The sequence below is a fragment of the Anabas testudineus genome, chromosome 7, assembly GCF_900324465.2.
Source record: "Anabas testudineus chromosome 7, fAnaTes1.2, whole genome shotgun sequence".
Lineage (NCBI taxonomy): Eukaryota > Metazoa > Chordata > Actinopteri > Anabantiformes > Anabantidae > Anabas > Anabas testudineus.
In genome coordinates, this window is record NC_046616.1 from 18,119,919 (window position 1) to 18,140,642 (window position 20,724).

Sequence of the window (20,724 nt, forward strand, 5' to 3'; positions counted from 1 at the left end):
ATTCAAGGCTTTATGCTGGTATGAGCAGTGCCTGCTGTTAACTACCATTTCATTCACTCTGGATTTCATGGCTGTGTTAAACTGAACACAAAGAGCTGTAATGATCGCACTGAAGGCTCTCTTGTTCCAGTTTGCGCACGCCGCACAGCACTACTTTTTGTTTTCCTCTAACTTTTGCTCAAAAAAAAAAAAATTGAGTCAGTTACTCTTTGTCACAGCTGAGCTATAAATTCTTCGTGCTTAAGCAGCTGTTCTCCTGCTCCGTTTTTCTCCCCTTTCAATTAATAGGAAACACATCGGTTGAAGGAGGGTCTTTGTTGGTGTGTAAGAGTCCATACATCACCTAAACTAGAGCACGTGCCCCCACCCCCAGTTACTCCTCTTCCCTCCTCCCCAACACACACACACACACACACACACACACACACACACAGACCGACAGCCCCCATCTGCTCCCAATCATGGGTGCAGCCAGCGGTCAGGTCGCTGACAGAGAATGGTGCAAAAGCACAAGCTAACACTCGTGTAAACATACACAAGATATACACGCTGGGCATCAGGTCGCCCATACAAACATACACTCAACCTGAGCTCGGATACTGTGCTGTAAATGTGAGCTCCGATATGACACCCTCACACATCCTCTTTACAAAAGCGAAAGTAAACCTACTTTCTGTCTCTCTCTCTCTCTCACACACACACACACACACACACACACGCTGAGGAACAGACACAGATGAACACGAGACATCCTGGCGGCGCGTTTCACTGATGACAGGGTGTCATGGAAACGCCCAGCATTCTCCATGGTTACGCACTCTTTACCCCCATGGGATACTCACTTATGATTGTTTAGACAGAACACTTGAGCTACTACAACAACTTAGCATGGCCAGACACACACACACACACACATTATTTCTTATCATGATCTAAATGGGCACAAATTAGCCTCTTATGTGCTTTTGGGATTAGAGCGGTGATTCAGCCTAATAGTCTGTTTTCGTAGTCTTGCCCTCTTAAAGAGTCCATAAAGCTTAGGGAGATAGTTGCCAATAAAGGCTTGATGTTTAAATCCAGTTGTATGGATCTGGAGGTCACATTTAGCTGAAAGATGGAGGCACTTTCTTTTACCTTTTCATAGTGAGAGCAACTGGCTGGATTGTGGGTCACATGCTACTGTCAATTTCAGGTTTCGACCATTTGGCTTCCTGTAAAACTTGTGTCTCAACATCCCTTTTTGTGTGTGTGTGTGTGTGTGTGTGTGTGTGTGTCTCGTTGGTCCGGCTGTTAGAGCAGTCGGTGTGTTCATGCAAATGCACAGGAGCCGCGACACGTTGCCTTAATGAAGACAAAAGCATGTAGTGAGGCGCAGATCCCTCACACTTCTTCTGCTCATTAGGCTGTTTAATGCCGCTTCCTGTGCATGTGTCTTCAGGCCACTGATTTATAAGCTGCTTGTTCATTAATATCACCATCATGTATGTTCACTGAGCATGATTGTTAAACTTTTTAATTGTATTTTTTTTTTCAGGCTCCACTGACCAGCATACATAGGACCACACCCCAACAGTGAGGGGGGAAAAAAACGATCTGATCGTCCATCATCTCTGCACCGTCACAAGGTGGGCTAACATCCCGTATGGTTGGCATGGTAACGGCCTGTTGAGTTTAGGTTGAGCAGTTTGCCAGAGACAGTTTCTTGTTGTTGCCACATTCTTGCAACATCCTCCTGACCTGAACGCAGAAAAATAGTGTGTGTTTTTTCTGAAGCAAATGTTTTATGGAGGGAGGCGTTTTGTGTTTGAGGTTTGGATTTTTGGAAGTGGAAGAGTTTTTTTGGAGAGAGGAGGTTGTTGGTGGTGACAAGAGGGTTGAGCGGATGATTTTCAGGCAGATGAGAAAATGAAGAGTGGGAAGACAGCGGGAAGACAGGAGGAGAAATCAAATTATTCTTTGTGCTCTACCTGCCACAGAGGCTGCAAGAGAGCATTAATCTTTTAGCCTTGTGTGCAGGTGACAACAGCGCACACGCTCGCACACAAATGTGCCCAGACTTAACCACACCACACACTCTGTTTCGTTTCGATCGCGCATTCTCCCACATGCTTGTGCACTCCTGCAGCCACAGATATGGGCATAATAACTCTCCCGGCTGATTCATCAGTGCAAAAGTTGAGCAACTGTGTTGGAAAACATCTGGTTGGTTCATAAAATGTCAAAGGTTCAAGCCTTTCTACAGAAAGTAAGACACAAATGGGTTCATAGCATTTTGAAGAACTGAACTCAGCGGCTACACTCTGATGACACATTATTCAGCAAGCAAGTATAATTTGATTCAACTAAAATTCATGCATTTGACTAGCTTCACCTCCGTAGAGAATGGCAACGACGCAGACCTTTAGCTGAACTTCCTCAGAACGAGTTCTGTAAACACGAGTTGTGACTTTTTTTTTTTTTTTTTTTTCAACCAGATATAATCAAGAAAATAATTAAGATAAAAAGAGTTATTATCTTGCAGGTCTAGTATCCACCATATGCACCATTATATTTTAATTTGTATGTCTTTCAGTGAGTTAATGATGGAGATGTAGCTGCAGTGTTGTTGTTGTCTGAGGGGAGAATACAGACCAAATCTATTCCCTGGGATAAAATAACTTGAAGAAGATAAAAATTCAAACAGACGTTGACCTGGGAACTTTTTCTTTTTGTCCACTCTAAACCAGTGACCGTCTTCCTGCTTGTGTGGATAGTCAAAGCTAAGTAGACGCAGCTCTTGTCATGTCACTGGAGTGAGTTTACATGGCCAGACCAGGGGCGTGTGCCACTGTTTTGTCAACAGAGATTATGAAAGAGCGGCTGGCAGGCATTCAGTGGTGGAGTAGGCTATTTGCAGCACCCATCCTGAGCACACCCGCCTTGCTAACTCCGTCACCTTCCCGCCTCCCTCCCATTCTCCCTTCCTATCCACTCCTCCCTTCAGTTGTCAACAACCAGCACCTTGTCCAGACTGCCCTGCCTTCACGGTCTCATCCTCCCCAAAAGACAAAGAATGAAAACAGAGACACAGGAAGGTTTATGACGTCCCAGCATTTGAGAGAGGGTGAATACCACTACCGATGACCAACTACTGATTTGTACAGACATACAGATTGTATGTCTGTATGTGAGTAATGATTCAACTCTGATTGAGGCTTGAAGTTTGACTGAAACTCCAGGATGTTTCTGATGACATTTAGACAGGAATAAAGCTGTCTGTGTGGAGACTGAGTGCAGATTAAAGACAGGTCTACAGTGTATTTGTTCTTGTTCATTTTTCCCATGTACTCGTCATCTGCCCGCGGTAACTCTTTCTGACACATTCTTGTTTGTTGCATTGTTTTTTTCCCCCCTGCGCGGTGACTCACTCTGTCGTGGGAGGTCTGTCGTCGCTCCACTTTGTTTTCTGTCTTCCCAATTTTTTACTTTCAGTTCTTCGCTTCTGTTCAGCCATTTTATTTCTGCCCTCCTGGAGCATGTGAGCCTAGCTCTTCACTGATATCGCAGCACTGCTCTGACCGCAGACATTTCTATAGTCTACACTAAAACACAATTTAAGTGAAAAGGTACAAATGCAAAACTCAGAATAAAAGGTTAAAATACTTGATTTTCTTTGAGAATAATTACACTATTATCATCATGACTATGCAAAAGGAAGCATTGGCCAAACAGGAAGTTCAGAGGTTCAGCAAGAAATATTTGGTATATATATTTGAGCTTCAGTGCACCACAAATATCTCCTGTCAATGTAATACAAAACCAGTGCCTTAGCTTTTGAGAGACTTCATTAAACATTATGACAGTCTCTCAGTCAGTGCATCAGTATTGAATCTATTATTCAGCTCACCATGTCATGTCTACCACGCTCTCCTGTAGTTTGTAAACGTAACTAGAGATGTATTGCAAGCTCTCTACTGTATGAGGTGTGCCGCTTCCTCTGGTTTTGTCCCAAAGCTGTAAAGCCTGTGGTTCCTGGTGTGCTGCGCTCCCACTGGGCTCCCACTGGGCTCCCAGGCTCCGGGGTCACTGGCAGGCTGCGGCCCTGCAGAAGACCTCAGGTGACGCCACAGCAGCGTTGACCTGAGTGATCCTCCTTTCACATCCATGTAATGACCCGGAAAATATGTGGGTCACCTGTCAGTGTGAAGGTGGTGACCCCTTGAAATCGCTCAGGTCAAGCTCAGGGTTTAGAACCAGGTCAAACTTCAGCCTGCTTAGTGTGAAAGTTCAGCGCTGCTTAAGGTACCTGCATGGATGCTCTCACCTATACACCTGAGTCTTTTATTTATTAAAGTGTAAATAAAAGGTATAATATGAAGAAATAAATGTGTTTGTTAGTTTCATGAATCCTCTATTCATGTCTGCTGTTTTTTGTATGTTTATCTTTACCTTAGTCTGCTGTGCATTAGCCCAGGCCTAGAAAAACTCACTTGCTCTCCTTTTGGCTCTACACTCGTTCTCTCACATCTAGTGCATCCTATTCTCTCTCCTTTAAATTGCCATCTACGCCCATCTTGCTTAGTGCCATCACCCTCTTCCTTTCTCCTCTTTACACGTCTCATTCCCGCTGCCCCCTGCTGCTGTATTGTACCCACCACAGCCCTGCTGCCTCTCTGCCACCAGGCCCCACTGCCTGTGGCGTGTAATTGACTTTCTCCCTCCACTGGAAAAGCGGGCGGCCTGCGCCAGGCTGGAGGTGACCCATTTCCCTGGGGCATTCAGCAGCCTCCTAATCAACCATTCTCTGGGGCTGCCTCATTCACTCCACAATTAGAGCAACTCCCCCTTTGAGAACTCCATCAATAGGCTGGCAGGCGGGCGGGCGGGCTCGATCAGCGGAGGACCAAACACAGAGTTTCACTCAAACACTTTGCTTTGGTGCTTCAAGATCTGAAACCTCTGACTTTGTACCTCCCCCTCTCCGCTTTTCGCCTCCTCTGCTCGTCGTTTCCCTTGTGGTAGGTTTCATCAGACAACAGCAAGTGGGGGTTTGTCTAACGATGAGCAGCAGACGGGGAGTCAGGTAGACGGGTACAGGGGGAGGCAGACAGGAGAGGCAAGAAGAGACGCAGGTAGGCAATCAGACAAAGGCAACGAGACAGTCGGTGAGACAGATAGTCAGATGGGAGGGACTCAAGGGAGGGATTAAAAGAGAAATCTGAAAGCAGGAGGGATTGAGCAAGAGAATCGGCACGTCTTCAGAGCATCTCTAGCTTTTTAGAAGAAGAGTCATGAGTATTCCCTGTTGTTGTCTTGCAAAGGAATACACTTGTGTTTCACCTGGTCTTGAAGACGTGCATGAAAGCAGGCCTCATATTGATTCCGCCTCAATCAGAAGGTGTATTTAGCACTTGTTTCAGGAAGATATGATGTTGTTGCGAACGAATGCGTGCACAGCTGAAGAAAACGCGCGTGCACAAAGCCGGTCGCACTTTTTTCATTGACCGCTCTGATCCCACAAGAAGGATCCTGAGATGATGGTGCATGATGATTAAATAACAGGCCGGCATCTCTCCCCTGCCGTTGGCCTGATTTGCTATGCAGGAAAGGCAGCGCTCTGGTCAGAGGATAACCATGTAATCAATGGAATGAAAAAGCTGTTCTGGCTGTGAAGGTTAAGAGGGGTACTGGAGGCTTTCAGCCCACTCTGTGCACCACACATGCATTCGCAACACACACGAGACAGTCTGAATGTTACGTCTCCTGCTCTGATTCCTCCTCCTCTCACCTGTTCTCCTTGCCTCTTGTCTTTCTTTGACATGCCTTTATCTCTCTTTCTCTCTGCTCCCTCCCTCCCACTGCCTCCGCCTCTTTTCGCTCTGATTCCCCCCCCCCCCTGTATTATTTTTTTTCCTCTTCCTCTGCATTTTCTCTTTATATGCTTGGTCTCGCACTATATTTGTGCTCTCTCTCTCCCCTTCATTTACTTTCCTCTCATCCTTTCCTCTCGCCATCCCCTTTTCCCTCCCTCGCTCCTACCTTTCCCCAGTGTCAGCTGCTGTCACTGTGGCAAAGAAAGTGACCAATCAGAGCACACTTCACCGTACCGGCGTCTCCCTCCCTCTCCCGTATTTCTCCCGTTCCTTCCCTCTATTCCCTTCTCCTCCTCCTCCTCCTCCTCCTCCTCCTCCTCTCCATCGCCTCCTTTCGTCCCATCTGCCTTGCTTCCCCACAATCTTTAACGTCTCACTTCCTGGAGACGAAATGTGATGCATTACGGGAGACAGACGGCTGTCTAACGGGGTTAGTTGTGCAGCGTGGCTTATCATGAGAGACACTGCTAATCCTGCGTGTTTGTGGATGTACCATATGAGCTGGTGAACTCATACATGCACAGGCCCGCACACGCAAACAAACACAACCTCACATGCTTACTCATTTTCTCCAAAGAGGAGGAGGAGGAGGCCGACGAGACGTGTTTATGTTTGTCAGTCTAAGCCAGTAGAATACAATTTGCATGATATAAGCATATTTTACCCTGCTGTGTACTGTTGTGCACTGTGGCCACTTTACAACCTGCCTCTATATTGGTTATTTTTGGCTGAGTTCAAAAGGAGGATTCCCATGTCTACTTCTCTACACAGTTAGCCATAAAATAAGAGGCTAATAGGGACAATATCATCTCCTCTCTGTTTGTGTTGAGGTCTTTTTTTAATGTCCGTTTATGTCCGTGCTCCTTCTACTTAGGTGCTGATATGTGTACACGATGAGCGGACTGGGGGAGAACTCCATGGAGCCTCTGAGCTCGGAAACTCGGAAACGCAAGCTCTCCACTTGCGACACGCCTGGTCTGGGGTGAGTGTGTCTGATCAGCACAAGAGAGGGCAAATGCAGGAATGTGGGCTACTGGGTCAGTGGTTTCTGTAGCTCAGGCCATGTGGCTCTTTGTTGATTTATGCTGTGATGAGTAAAAACCAAATTGTGTGCAAACATCCAAAATATATGTTTTTAGTATGTAGATGTATTTTTTTTTTTTTTTACTTTTTATTAGCAGTAAAAACAACAACAACAAAACTCTGCAGACATGAGAATATGAATATGAATATAAAGCTAGTCCCAACAGCCAGTTGGCTTAGTTTACCATAACAGTGAAGAAGTGAGAAATGGCATATGATTAGCTTTGCTCTAATCTCTGCACGTTGCTCCACACAGGTGTGAGAGGAAGCGTCGGGAGCAGGAGAGCAAATACATCGAGGAACTTGCGGAGCTGATATCCGCCAACCTCAGCGACATCGACAGCTTCAACGTCAAACCAGACAAATGCGCCATCCTCAAAGAGACGGTGCGCCAGATTCGCCAGATCAAAGAGCAGGGTGAGCGGACACAGTGGTCTGAAATCCTGAATGGACAGGTGCACTGCAAGTCAACTGGGCTGTTGAGAAGTGTGTGTAGGAAACACTGAGTAAGGTGTTGAGGAGAGAGAAGGAAGAGACAGCTGAGGGTTAGCAGACCTGCACATACACACACACACACACACACACACAGCTCCTCGGAGCCCAGGTGCAAGGACGAATCAGTCATTCATCTCCCCACAAATATCACAGCCTCAACTGTTTATGTTTGGGAGGAAACACTGGCAATGCTTTGTGAACCTGTCATTTGTCTGTGTGTGTGTGTGTGTGTGTGTGTGTGTGTGTGTGTGTGTGTGTGTGTGTGTGTCTTATGGATATGCACAGCTGTGTGGGGCTCTTTAATTGGATGTTTGCAGGTAATCACGTGCTCATCCATTCTGCTGAACTGCCAAATTATTAGTTCTGTTACAGCTGCTATTGTCATAGTTCTGTCTCCATTATGCAATGGTCAATCCTGCAGCGAGCAGTTTACAAAGCTGCAAACGGAGACACTTTGCAGATGCACCGTCAGTGCAGAATAGACATTTTTAACTCGTGCATCTGTTTCAGTTTCACTGTGGATTTCTGGAGATCAGGGGGGCACGCCACTGTTGAATTTTTGTTCTTGTGTTTCTACTCGGCTCAGTCAGTGTCTGCCACCTTGACAGGAAGGGGAAGAGGCTACAGCTGGCCCTGACTGGCTGCTGACAGGTTGCCATAGTTACAGGAAGTGAAGACAGAAATGACACAGGCGTTTAGACTCGTCTCTCGCTTTCTACCTGTTCCTCTTCTCCTCACTTTGACTGGCTCTTTCTGGCAGCCTCCTTCTCTCTAAATCATTCCTAGTTTTCATCTCAGCTATGTTTCATGTACCCTGCTGTTGCGTCTTCTTCCTCTTCTGCTTCCCTGCTCTTTTTTTCCCCCCCTCATGCCTCACCTGCAGCACAATGAGTTGCAGCATCTCCAGGTTTGCTCGCAGCATCTTAAGATATTGAGTGAACTGGTGGAGTGCAGCCTCTCTCACATTCAGTTTATGTCTCATTCTCCTCTCTTCTCTTTCTCCCAGTGCTTCTCTACCTAACTTTACAGTGCCTGGCGCTAGGCAGCAATGGCTTGTTTTTTCTTTGTGTGGGTATCCGTGCCCCTTGGGAGCTAATCAGATGGAATGATTCCTGCAGCTGAGCAGCCCCCGCCTCTTTCTCAGACCAATCCCTGCATTAATACAACAACCCAAACGCCAGCCGAATTTTCTCAGCATGATCTCTATCCACATCACTCTGTCTCAGTCTTGGTCCTTCCTGTCTCACTGTCTTTATCTGTCTATCTGTCTGTCTTTCTTTTCCTCCCTCAGCCTCAGCCTCTCCATTAATTCAGGTGCCTAAGCTATTGCCCCTGCACCACTACAGCTTCCAGAGCCTCCCTAGCTCTCTTCTCTTCTCTGCTCTCCCTCTCCCTCTGTTTCTCTCTCTCCCTCTCTCTCTCTCTCAGCCCCAGCCTACCAGACAGTCCCTCAGAGTCTGACACTGAATATAAAGCATGAGGACGCCTGCTACCTGCTCCACATGCTCTCAGCCCTCTACTCATCCTGACGGGCTCCTCAGAGAGACCTGCTTCCTTCTGTCTCCTCCTCACCTGTAGTTTTTAAAATAAAAAAAATTAAAAAAAGTGAAGATTGAGAAACGCTGCCCTCTGCTGGTGCAGCTAGAGTAGTGAATGGCTGGCTGTTTCCTCTAGTTTCAGGTATTGTTGCTTTCACCTTGCATTTCTCCTTTGCTCTTTTTTTTTTTTCTGAAGGCACCTGCACTTGACGTTGCTGCTTGTGCTGTTTTTAAATGAATTTCCTCTTTTTGCTCTCCCTTTTCTCTGCTACAGGAAAAGCTACATCCAATGATGACGACGTTCAGAAGTCAGACGTGTCCTCGACGGGTCAGGGGGTCATCGACAAGGACCACCTGGGGCCACTACTGCTGCAGGTGAGTCTAGCTTTCCCATTTAGTCGGATGATATTTATTTAGAGTTTGATTTGAAAACTGGCTGGTGGTGACTTTGTGTCTTCCTTTGTGCTCCCTCTCAGGCACTTGATGGCTTCCTCTTTGTGGTGAACCGGGAAGGCAGCATCGTGTTTGTTTCAGACAATGTGACACAGTATCTGCAGTACAAACAGGAGGAGCTCATCAGCACCAGTGTGTACAACATTCTCCACGAGGACGACAGGGAGGAGTTCCACAAGAACCTGCCCAAGACCAACAGTGAGAAACGATCGCACACATCCACACATACGCTAGACGCACTCATAGGGAAGCTGCACATCTGCTCAGAAGTAAACCCTGCTTGACATCTTCCACAGCGCCGAGGCATAAAACAAACCTGGAGAGGTCACAACAACTCTGTGCGCACATCGACGCAAACTCGCTTAGTTATTTATTCATGCTCCTCTGTTCTTAACGCCTTCTCTCATTATAACGAGGAGCTCCTGGGAAGCCCGTTCGTGTGCATGAGAGCTTTTCAGATAGACGGACACACACACACACACACACACACCTGACAAAACACACATGTGCACAGAAGTACCCACCCACTTGGTGCTAAGCAGGCAGGGCGTAGCGCAGCTGTCAGTCACACTCAGTGGTCCAGACAGTGTAAAACAGGCCTGTGCTCTATTCACATCCCATGGCAGCCATCTGGAAACTACTTACTGCTGAATAATGCACCTCCACACTTTCCCCAACTTGATTCACTCGGTGTTTGCATGTGTACGTCTCATCGTATATATTTACATGCCGCGTCAGTAATGGGATTGCATGGTTTTTTTGGGGGTGTTTTTTTGGTTTTTGTTTTGGCAGTGCCGTGCGCGTTTAAGCCCATGAGCATGTGCACAGAGCACTATTTATAAAGATGATTAATTATGGATATGTGTGCTCAGCTGAACCTGCTTTTCGATTAACTGTGCAGTAATGTTCCTAAGCAGTGGTGGCTGCAACGTGTCATTCACACATTCTCCTTTATTATTCCTCCTCTTCCCCCCGAACATTCCCTCATTCATTCACTCTCTTTATCTCTTAAGACTCTTCTTTAGCTACTTTTCCTCCGAGCATCCCCGGTGCTTCTTTCAACTCACTCTTTCTCAGCCTCATTCATACTTGATATGGCTGCCTGCTAAGATGAATATTGTGGTTGTCTGTTTCCCAACCTGCTTCTTTCTGCTCTCCCACCCTTCATTGTGTCTCGCTCTGCTGCTCTGCCCCTTCATTATCTTTCGGACCCATGAATGAAATACGCTCTCTCTGCACATTCCTGTGGGATGACGGCTGACCACGCCAGCTACAGTTAAACACACACACACACACAGTTATGAAAACAGACACACACTCGTGCACAAAACATCGAGTGAGCTTTTGTTGTGGGCCTGTCTCTGTGTATGTGTGTGTGTTTTTTTGGGTTTTTTTTTGACCCCTCTGTCTTCTGGTTCGCTGTTGACTAATTGCATCTCAGGGGAAATGTTGTATGGGGCTGCATTTTCTCTATTGAGGAATGAAACTCAAGGCCTCGTTAAATCACCTCTCACTATCAGTTGGTTCCTCCCCATCACTACCATGCCCCCTCGACGTGCCTCACTCTGCTGGGTCCTCTCTTGTATTCTTTGTGCATCTACTAGAGAGATATCTCCGACCAATACAAGGCCCTGAAAAGGCTTCACGCAGGCCTTGGAGGAGAGTTGGATGTCTCTCTGAAGTTTGCCTCCCCTTTTTTCTTTTTCTGTTTCTACACTGTGAAGGTGACCCCGTCTAAATGTGTATGTGTGTATACCATGATGAAGAGTCAGGGTCTAAATGAGGATAGATGGCTTAGTGTCTGTGGCCTCTGCCTGCTGCCGAGCAGAGGGAGAGGGAGAGATATTGGAAATCGACACCTTAGCTACATTAATCCCATGGTCCATTTAGCCTGGCCTCTGAACAGCAGGAGAGGCTTCTGCTTCTCAATTTAGGAGGGAAAATACATGTTGCAGTGTGGTTTTGTTTGTTGTCCTGTATGGGTGTGCAACAGTATAGGGTGTGAGCTGTTTTTGATATTTGATTACAGGCAGTCCATTCATAGCTGTATGTGGTTTTCAGTTGCATGCGTTTCATGCCCGTTCCATTTTAGTGACAAGTGAAAATTTCTGTCAACACATGTCATGATGTATTTGTGTTTGTAACTTTAGTAAATGGAGTGTCGTGGGGAAGCGAGGCAACCAGACAGAAGAGTCACACCTTCACTTGCCGGATGTTGGTTAAGTTTGGCTACGCCCATGGCTCCATGGAGGAGGGGCCAGGAGGGCCACGCTACGAGACCATGCAGTGTTTTGCTCTTACTCAGCCCAAAGCCATGATCGAGGAGGGGGAAGGTACGGTGGCACAGGGGCACACTTAGTTCACAATTAGGGAACCATGATTTTAGTGATTTTTGTGACATCAAAAATAGTGTGAAATCATTCTTAACATCACATTTGTGCTTCACTGGACAAAGACTAACAATGGACACATTTTAAGTAAATATAAATATAATTAAAGTGTAAATTAAAAAGCATAATTTATATGTTCATCTTACATACACACAGTACTTGTAGGTTCAAATACCTACCTGTACAAATCCAAAACAAAGACTATGTAATGATCATGAAACATTACTGACGCCCCTCTCCTCTCACCTGCAGACCTTCAGTCATGCATGATCTGTGTGGCCCGTCGGGTGACAGCTATGGAGAGAACGGAGAGTTTCAACACCCGTCATGAGCTCTCAGGTGAGCCGCAGCATGGCCTCAAATGAACTCAGCAAACAGGCCATGACGTATATTTTTGTTATACATGCAGTTTGACTCATCCCTCTTGCGTGTCCCTGTTTTCTTCCCTCCGCTCGTTCCCCTTTTGTCCTCCCCGGCAGGTAAACTGATCCAGATTGACCAGAACTCTCTGCGATCGTCGATGCGTCCTGGCTGGGAGGATTTGCTAAGGCGTTGCATTCAGATGTTCCTGCAGCACAGTGACGGGCAGCCATGGTCACACAAACGCCACTACCATGAGGGTGGGTCGCGCACAAGCGCACACACATACCTAGAGTCGCATGCAGTGCATTAACCTTATGAAGCATTGTTAAATCATCACTGAAAGAGCTATAGGCAAAAACATTGAGACGTGACTGTTATTAATTAACTGTGCACTCTGTTGTGTGTCTTCCAGTGGTATAGTTAGCTGAATTAATTTGTCTTTGATTTGTTGTTGCTACCTATGTATCTTAGCCAAGCCAGAAACTGAATCTCTTTGAGAACTGCTGGTTAAATATATAAACCTATTCATTACTGTATCAATATTGATCTCATGAATAAGGTTGTCTGAGCGCTACTGCATTGATCCTCATTGTAATCACAGAGTTACTTGCAGTGATTGATGACCTTTGTTATCAAGTGCTCTGTGATGTTAATCTGTCTTTTTGTCTGCCTTCGCAGCCTTTCTGCAGGGCCACGCTGAGACACCCCTGTATCGTTTCTCTCTCTCCGACGGCACTCCAGTCACGGCCCAAACCAAGAGTAAACTGTACCGTCACCCGATGAGCCACGAGCCACAAGGCTTCATTTCCACGCACCTACTACAGAGGTCAGAAAAACTGAAAATACCTACACTTCATTCAGATATAGCAACGGATGTGTCACTTACTGTACTGACAAAAAAAGCACTTACAGCATACCTATGAAAGGCACCTAAGGCATTCTTGCCACATCAATAGCTGAAGTAGCTTTTATACACAATGTGCTGATCATCCTGTGAGAAGACATCCGCACAAGAACTTTTCACTGTACCGCTATAGTCTGAGATTGGTTAATGTGATGGATACAATGCTTTCAAGGATTTTGCATTTTTCAAGTTTTGTGCTTGTTTACTCTCTTCTTCCTCTCAGGGAGCCGAATGGTTACCGCTCCGCTCAGGGTGGGAGTATGATGCCAAACACTATGAGACAACAGGGCATGGGAGGCCCAAACCCAAATGCCCAAATGAACATGAACGCTGGAGGGGGGATGGGCATGGGCGGCATGGGCGGCATGAGCAGGGGTTTCAGCATGAACGAGCAGGGTCACATGGGTCCAGTGGGAGGCAGCTCTATGTATGGTGGGAATAGTGGAGGAGGCGGAGGCGGAGGTGGAGGAATGGGCAATCGCATGATGCAGATGAGTCAGATGGGGCAGATGAATCAGGTGGGGCATATGAATCAGATGGGCCCTATGAATCACCCAGGCCAGGGCATGCAGCAACACCCGCAGCAGCCCCCGTTTCAGAGCAGCGGCGGGTTTGGCCTCAGTGGCATGAACAGTCCTTCAGGAAGCCCCAGAATGGGTGGTCCCCAGCAGGGACTCCTGATGTCACCTCGGAACCGAGGGAGCCCAAAGATGGGCACCAATCAGTTCTCACCTGGAGGTAAGTCGATCAGTGTCCAGACAATTAGGATCATTATTATTTGGCTGACTACTTCGTTTGCTCGGAAAGAGTAGAACAGTAGATTTAATGAGTGTTGATTCTGTTTTAGGCCTGCACTCTCCTATGAGTGGCATTGGCAGCGGCGGAGGAAGTGGTGGCAGTACAACCACATTCTCCAGTAGCTCTCTGAATGCCCTACAAGCCATCAGTGAAGGAGTAGGGAGCTCCCTTCCCTCCACCCTAACATCACCCTCTCCTGGCCACAAACCAGACAGCTCTCCCAGCATCCACTCCTCCTCGTCTTCCTCACAGCCCAGTCAGTCGGCCAAACCAGGGCAAGATGGTTCCAAAAGCCCAGCAGGAGGCTTAGGGCCGGGGCCAGGAGACCTTCACCACTCCATGCACCATCACCACCATCATCAACATCCTCAGGCTGAGAGTTCTGGAGACCGACCAGACAGTCAAGCGACTACGGCAAGTAAAGAGTGTGGAGAGGGAAGCAATGAGGCGGGGGTGGTGGGCTCTGAACCCCCTCGGAAGGTGCCAGACAGTAAGGGCCATAAGAAACTGCTGCAGTTGCTGACCTCTCCAACTGAAGAACTGGGGATAGGTGGCAGTGGGCCAGCAGGTCCCCCTCTGCCACCACCACCGGCCAGAAGCAGCACTCCCGCAGGCTCAGACAGTAAGGACCCCACTGGAGGCATGACTAGCCCTTCATCTACAGGGGTCTCCTCCTCTTCTTCAGCCGGTGCCAATCCAGGCCAAGCGACTGGGCCAGGGGGGTTGTCAACATCACTATCATCAGCCCACTACACAGGGTCACTGCAAGAGAAGCACAAGATCCTTCACAAGCTTCTTCAAAATGGCAATACTCCAGACGAAGTAGCTAAAATCACGGCTGAGGCCACAGGAAAGGTGTCACTTGGGAGCCAGGAGGGTGGTGAGGTTGGGACTGGAGCATCAGGTGTCGGGACTGGGTCTGGATTGATCTCAGAGCCCAAGCAGGAGCAGCATAGCCCCAAGAAGGAGAAAACCCATGCTCTCCTCCACTACCTCCTCAACAAGGACGATTCCAAAGAGCCAGTGGATGTCAAACCCAAACTCGAAGAGATAGAGGGGAAGGGACCTCCAGGGGCTGCTGGCGGCCCTCCAAGAAATGGCCCTGGATCTGGACCCGGCCCTGCACCTGAGCATCATGAGGGCAAGATCAAATCCGAACCACCTGATGATGTAATATTTCTTCTTGGTTAATTCATATTTGATTGATGATATTATTGCTTTTAACACACAGCCACACATAATACATTTAAATAAGGCCACTGAACTTGCTGTTTGGTCTTAACTTAGACTCACTTATATTATATATTACCTATGTAGGATATTCATCAGGATTTATTAGTAATGACTAATTTGGGTTATTTTAATGTTCAGTTGCACAACCTGGAGTCTATCCTGGGAGAGCTGAGGGGTTCGGGGCCTGACCTTTTCACAGAACAGGCTGGAAGTGGAGGGACTCATGACACAGGAAACAAGCCCCAGAGCTGCCTTGACGACAACCTGCAGAGTAAGTCGCTCAAGGACCAAAGACCAATCTATTTTTTTATTTATTAATGTTTGTGTATGTGTTTTAAATATCAACATCATCACTTTCTAGCTCTCCTTCTTAAACAAAACAGAGGGAAAAACACAACTTTATATTTAAAAAAAAACAATCTGATAATAAAATCACTTCCATTCATTCATTATCTAAACTAGCGAGCTACAAAGAGCGGTGCAGCTGATCCCAGCTGACATGGGGCAAGAGATGGGTCAGGGAAACTGGGCTGTAACAGTCCAGGGTAGTTATAGTGCTGACATGTAGAGACAGACCAGTCACCAATTAACCTAACTGCATGTCTGTGGACTGTGGGAGGAGGCTGGAGCACCTAGAGAAGTCCCACACAAACAAAGGGAGAACCTGCAAACTCCAGAGCCAGTCTGCAGGTTCAAACCCTCAACCCTCTAGATGTGAGGGAGGACCGCTAACTACTCCACACCATCCTGCCCATTTACTATATATCCTCGCTGTCAATAAATAACTGTTCATAGAACCACACTTTTGAGGCTGAAGAGGTGAATGAGTTCAGTAGCAGTGTTTCAAAAACAATTTATAGAATACATTTAAAAAGTAAAACTAATTATTTCTGGCTAGTTGCTGTGGCACTTTTCTTTAAAAAAAAAAAAATAAAATAATTATCCTATATGAGTATTTTTTAAAGTACTTGAAGTACTATTTGATATCACTCATCCCAAATCTCACATGACACAGACATCTTCCTCCCTACTCTGGAAAAAGGCCAAGACCACATGACCAATGAATTGGTACTTTTTTTACAGGAAGTCCAGGAATGGCTCTGGGACCTCGAGGGCCCTTTCAGAGAGCCATGTCCATGGATGGGAAGCCTCCTGGTGGGCCTGGAGGAGCAGGTAGACGCCCCATGCTTATCAAGCAGGAGGACATGATGGGCAGCCCAGACAGCTACCCAGGAAACATGGGTGTGTGTTCAAGACATTTAAATCAGCACATTTTCTTTCCCCCTGTTGTCTGCTTTATGGTTACTATGCTATGCATTACTCAAAGTCCTTGACTGTATTACACTTATTGTTGGAACCTACTGTCAATGCATTTTAAAGACATAGATTCAAGACAAGGTAAATGCTGAGGAGCAAGACTGCACTGATCACATGATAGTAATAAATGCATGCCTGTTTCATTACCAGGGCCCATGAATAGGGGCATGGTTCCACAGAGATCTCCCATGGGAGGGTCAGGTGACTGGAGCATGCCCCTCTCCAGTGCCAGCCCTGTGGGCTCGACTGGACACCCGTCAATGATGCGTCCAGGCATGGAGTATAACACTGGCAAAGCCATGATCTCAGGACCCATGGTCACCCGGTCCAACAGTGTACCAGGCACCAGGTCTATGCTGCAGCAGCAGCTCATGGATATGGGTATGTCTGTCGTGCTAGTTTTTAAATAGTGTAGCAAGCAGAAGAAGAAGTGTGATAATATAGGAAAACCTATATTCTAGTCTAAACCCAAGCTAGCAGTGCCTCTGTGAGGCACAGTGATGTCTGGTGCTGATTGCAAACATCCAGCCATCCAGTATTTTATGAGCTGTTATCATCGAGTAATGTTTACCAACATTATCATTATCATTCATAGAGCAATACTGCTAGTGTGGCTGAAAAAGAATCAGATGTGGTGTAAACAGGTCCCTAATTTCTATCTGTCAATCCAGACTCATGACAAATTCTAACATTTGTCCTGTTAGATGTTGGTTAATACACACTTACATCCTACAGTGCTTGTATAACCTGTAGTCTCTGACTACCTGACAGTCTTTATTTGTATAAATTCAATTTACCACGTCTTTGTGGTTTAGGAGGCTCTGCTGACATGGGCATGGGCATGAGCCCCTTCGGCCAGCAGAACCAGCAGGGCCAGCCCAACCAGTCCCCGTCATGGCCAGACGCTGTGATGGGCATGGAGGGTAACAGGTGAGTGCACCATTCATTGTTGTCTGTTTTTATTTATCAGTCTCTGAAAAGAGAGGCTGTTTATAGTGAACCTCACGGTCAACACCTGTATTTGTCTGTTAGACGACAGTTCGGCAACACCTTGGACGATCTTCTGGTGCCTCCTACCACCAGCGAGGGTCAGAGTGACGAGCGGGCGCTGCTGGACCAGCTGGACTCTCTGTTAAATAATACAGATGGTATAGCTCTGGAGGAGATAGACCGAGCTCTGGGCATTCCAGACCTTGTCAGCCAGGTAAGGCTATATAAAATAAGGATTAAAAAACCTGGATAATAAACAGTCTCATCTCTGTGCTCATCCAGATCCCTTTAGAAGTGATAAAAAGGAGAAAAGATCAGGCTGCGTGTCATGACTCATAAGCGTTACACTCATCTTTGTATTAGATATTTTGGTCATGACTCACCATGTTCAGACTGTTCCTTCGCTGAAGAGAGATAGATGAGCCCGGAGGGAGCTGTCTGTGCTGCTTAGAAAGAGACAATTACAGATCCAACCAATTGGAAATTAATCAATTAGATGGAGAAGTTTGACAAACTTTTCTTTTTGTCCTTGCGTCCTGTCTGTTTAAGACCCAGGGGCCTGAGCAGCAGCTGGAGCCTTTTCCAGGACAGGACCCATCTATGGTGCTTGACCAGAAGCCTCTATATGGACAGGGCTATCCAGGACCCCCTGCTATGCCAATGCAGTCTGGCTACGGAGGAAACCCCATGCAGGGTCAGGGCCAGCAGGGTGGCTTTGCACCCATGCTCTCACAGATGGGCCAAGGTGGCAGTTTCCCTGGTATGGGTGGAATGGGGGGCATGGGGCACCCTCGTGCCAACATGATGAGACCCAGGATGATAAATGCCAACAAGCCCATGAGACTCCAGCTGCAACAAAGGCTGCAAGGACAGCAGGTATGAATCCAAGTAGCTCAGTGATTGGTGAGTTCATATGAAAACACGTGTCGCACTTGTCCTAATGTGGCACTAAGTCTACCTGAAGCATGCTGTGTTCATTTTGGAAGAATTACAAATTTAGGTGTACGAGTGTGCAGGTTAAAATCAGAGCAGCTCTAGGAGAAAGTATAAAACATCACAGAGGTGTGGCATTTATTCTGAAAGAGGATTTGCAGCTTGTTATGATGAAAATGTTTCAGTCCTTTCAGTAGATTGGTCTCATTTATCTGTAAATATACTTTAAGTGTGAGAGTTAAATTTTTTGTTTTATGTTTAATGTTCTTTTTCTATTCTCAGTTCATGAATCAGCGGCAGGGCATGGCCGTGAAGATGGAGAACCCGGGAGGCAACCCTGGCTTGAGACCTGGCATGCAGCCCGGCATGGGAGCACAGGTACACCAGTAAACTCTTTGGTGAAGTGAGAGTTAATCACTGTGATAGTTCCACTGTTACACGGAACAAAATGTTACAGACTTTAATAATATCATCTCTGTTTGTAAAGTAAAAAACAATGTATGCATGTACAACATTACTAAGGCGGTTAGTTTGTATATACTCGACTGTGGGACGTGCACAGTCCTATTGAGACTTTTGTGATGAGACATTTTTTGCATTTTATACATGTAGTACAAGAGAACAAGGTGTATGACCTGCAGCAGACATCCTTGTTTAATATGTAACTAAGCAGTTATGTGGTACGCGTCATAGCCTTGAAGACCACATTATAATTTTATCATTATATATAAAAAACATAACTAGAACGCTTTGTATATCATACTTAAATACGGTTACACCAAAAACATTCTCCCCTCCTAAAACTCAATGTGCAACATGTTTGCCTCGTGCAGACGCCCTTCCTCAATGCTCAGATGATGGCTCAGCGCAGCAGGGAGATGGTCACCATGCAGATGCAGATGAGGAGGCAGCGCATGATGATGACAGCTGCGGGTTTCAGTCCTCCTCCAAACGTCACAGCTCCTGGTGGCATGGACAACCCAATGGGAGGGCCAAACATGGGCCAGCCGGGCCCCCAGCAGTTTGGCTATGGTGGGAACTATGGTGAGTTTAATGAGCCAGGCAGCCAATAGAATACTGCTGCTCCCTGGTGGTGAGTCTATGTACTGCAGAGTCAAAATTAAAGTAAAGATTTGTGTCAAAAAACAAAAGGGAAGGGAGTCCGTGTGTGTTTTGTTTTATAGTTAGAGCAAATGTTGCTACTGAATGTTAATACGGATCAGAACACACGCCCATCAGTTATCTGTTGTGTAGTATTCATGGAGAGATGAGTGAGCTTAATCTGTATGATTTAACTCCACAGGGATGGGACAGCAAGGTGACCCCTCGTTTGGCCCATCAGGCGGCAGTCCCCCTAATGCCATGATGCCAGGACGCCTGGGGCCTCAAAACCCCATGATGCAACAGCACCCACAGGGTGGTCCCATGTACCAGGGTGTAGACATGAAGGGCTGGTCGCAGGGAGGAATGGGACGCAACAGGTATAATATGAGACACATTGACTGCACTTTAGCTAGCTGTCACAGGAAGAGACAAATGGAGAGAGTTTGATTTTCGCTTTCTCTGTTTGAATTGGTACAATTCAACGCACCTGTTGCTCTTCTTCACCAGTTCGTACTCTCAGCAACAGTTTGGCCAGCAGGGACCTCCAGGGCAGCAGCAATTTGGGCAGCAGGGGAATCCAGGGCAGTATGGGGGCATGATGATGAATGGGGGTATGCCAGCCAGTGGAGGAGGGGGGCACATGGGCCAGATGGGGATGAACCCAATGATGATGGGACGCATGTCTATGGGGCCTGATCAGGTATGTGCAGAGGACAGAGGAGTCTGAATTCAGGCTCACGTTGTTTCAAGTCTATCTCAGAACAATACCGATTTAACCAGATGCACAATAAAAGGGTTAGTGCTGTCTGTAATTTCTTCTTTTAGCATTTTCAGTTTTAAATTGATGTTAACACTGTCAAATCCAGCAGGTATCGCCCGTACGGACATATACAGTAGCTTCTTTCAGATCTAAATTTCTGCTGTGTATTAATACACCTCTGCTGCAGCTCAGAAAGGAAACACAAAGCATGTTTCTATTCTGCTGTGCTAAGAGCAATGGAAGCAGTGAAAATTGGATTAGTTAATAAATAATGAAGTACAGAAGCTTCTGCCCCACAGAAGAGATGAAAAATAGCGACAGAAAATGTGTGAACTGAGGAGGAGACTAGTATTCGCCAAATGATTGCCTGAAACAAACCTGCATGTTTGACGTTTAACATGGTTTTCTTAATTATCTGGACTTCACTTAGGGTTTAATGCCACCTGATTGGAGAATTATGGCCATGTTCTGTTTATTTTTGGTGAATCAGATCCTAATATTTGCTGCGATT

The 20,724-nt window shown here is 46.5% G+C and overlaps 1 protein-coding gene across 2 annotated transcripts in view; it reads left to right on the forward strand.

The window, feature by feature from the left end:
- Positions 1 to 20,724, forward strand: part of LOC113166759 (nuclear receptor coactivator 3-like) — a 49,701-nt gene that overhangs the window by 26,002 nt on the left and 2,975 nt on the right. For both annotated transcript variants that reach the window (XM_026366904.2, XM_026366903.2), the window contains 21 exons: positions 1,535 to 1,625; positions 6,727 to 6,834; positions 7,192 to 7,352; positions 9,243 to 9,343; positions 9,445 to 9,619; positions 11,572 to 11,754; positions 12,064 to 12,150; positions 12,291 to 12,431; positions 12,853 to 13,000; positions 13,302 to 13,816; positions 13,926 to 15,046; positions 15,248 to 15,380; positions 16,193 to 16,351; positions 16,577 to 16,807; positions 17,242 to 17,356; positions 17,459 to 17,630; positions 17,966 to 18,292; positions 18,632 to 18,727; positions 19,183 to 19,393; positions 19,653 to 19,830; positions 19,961 to 20,153. In XM_026366904.2, coding sequence (XP_026222689.1) covers positions 6,746 to 6,834; positions 7,192 to 7,352; positions 9,243 to 9,343; positions 9,445 to 9,619; positions 11,572 to 11,754; positions 12,064 to 12,150; positions 12,291 to 12,431; positions 12,853 to 13,000; positions 13,302 to 13,816; positions 13,926 to 15,046; positions 15,248 to 15,380; positions 16,193 to 16,351; positions 16,577 to 16,807; positions 17,242 to 17,356; positions 17,459 to 17,630; positions 17,966 to 18,292; positions 18,632 to 18,727; positions 19,183 to 19,393; positions 19,653 to 19,830; positions 19,961 to 20,153 — 4,536 coding nt within the window. In that variant the 5' untranslated portion in view covers positions 1,535 to 1,625; positions 6,727 to 6,745. The remainder of the gene's footprint in view (positions 1 to 1,534; positions 1,626 to 6,726; positions 6,835 to 7,191; positions 7,353 to 9,242; positions 9,344 to 9,444; positions 9,620 to 11,571; positions 11,755 to 12,063; positions 12,151 to 12,290; positions 12,432 to 12,852; positions 13,001 to 13,301; positions 13,817 to 13,925; positions 15,047 to 15,247; positions 15,381 to 16,192; positions 16,352 to 16,576; positions 16,808 to 17,241; positions 17,357 to 17,458; positions 17,631 to 17,965; positions 18,293 to 18,631; positions 18,728 to 19,182; positions 19,394 to 19,652; positions 19,831 to 19,960; positions 20,154 to 20,724) is intronic.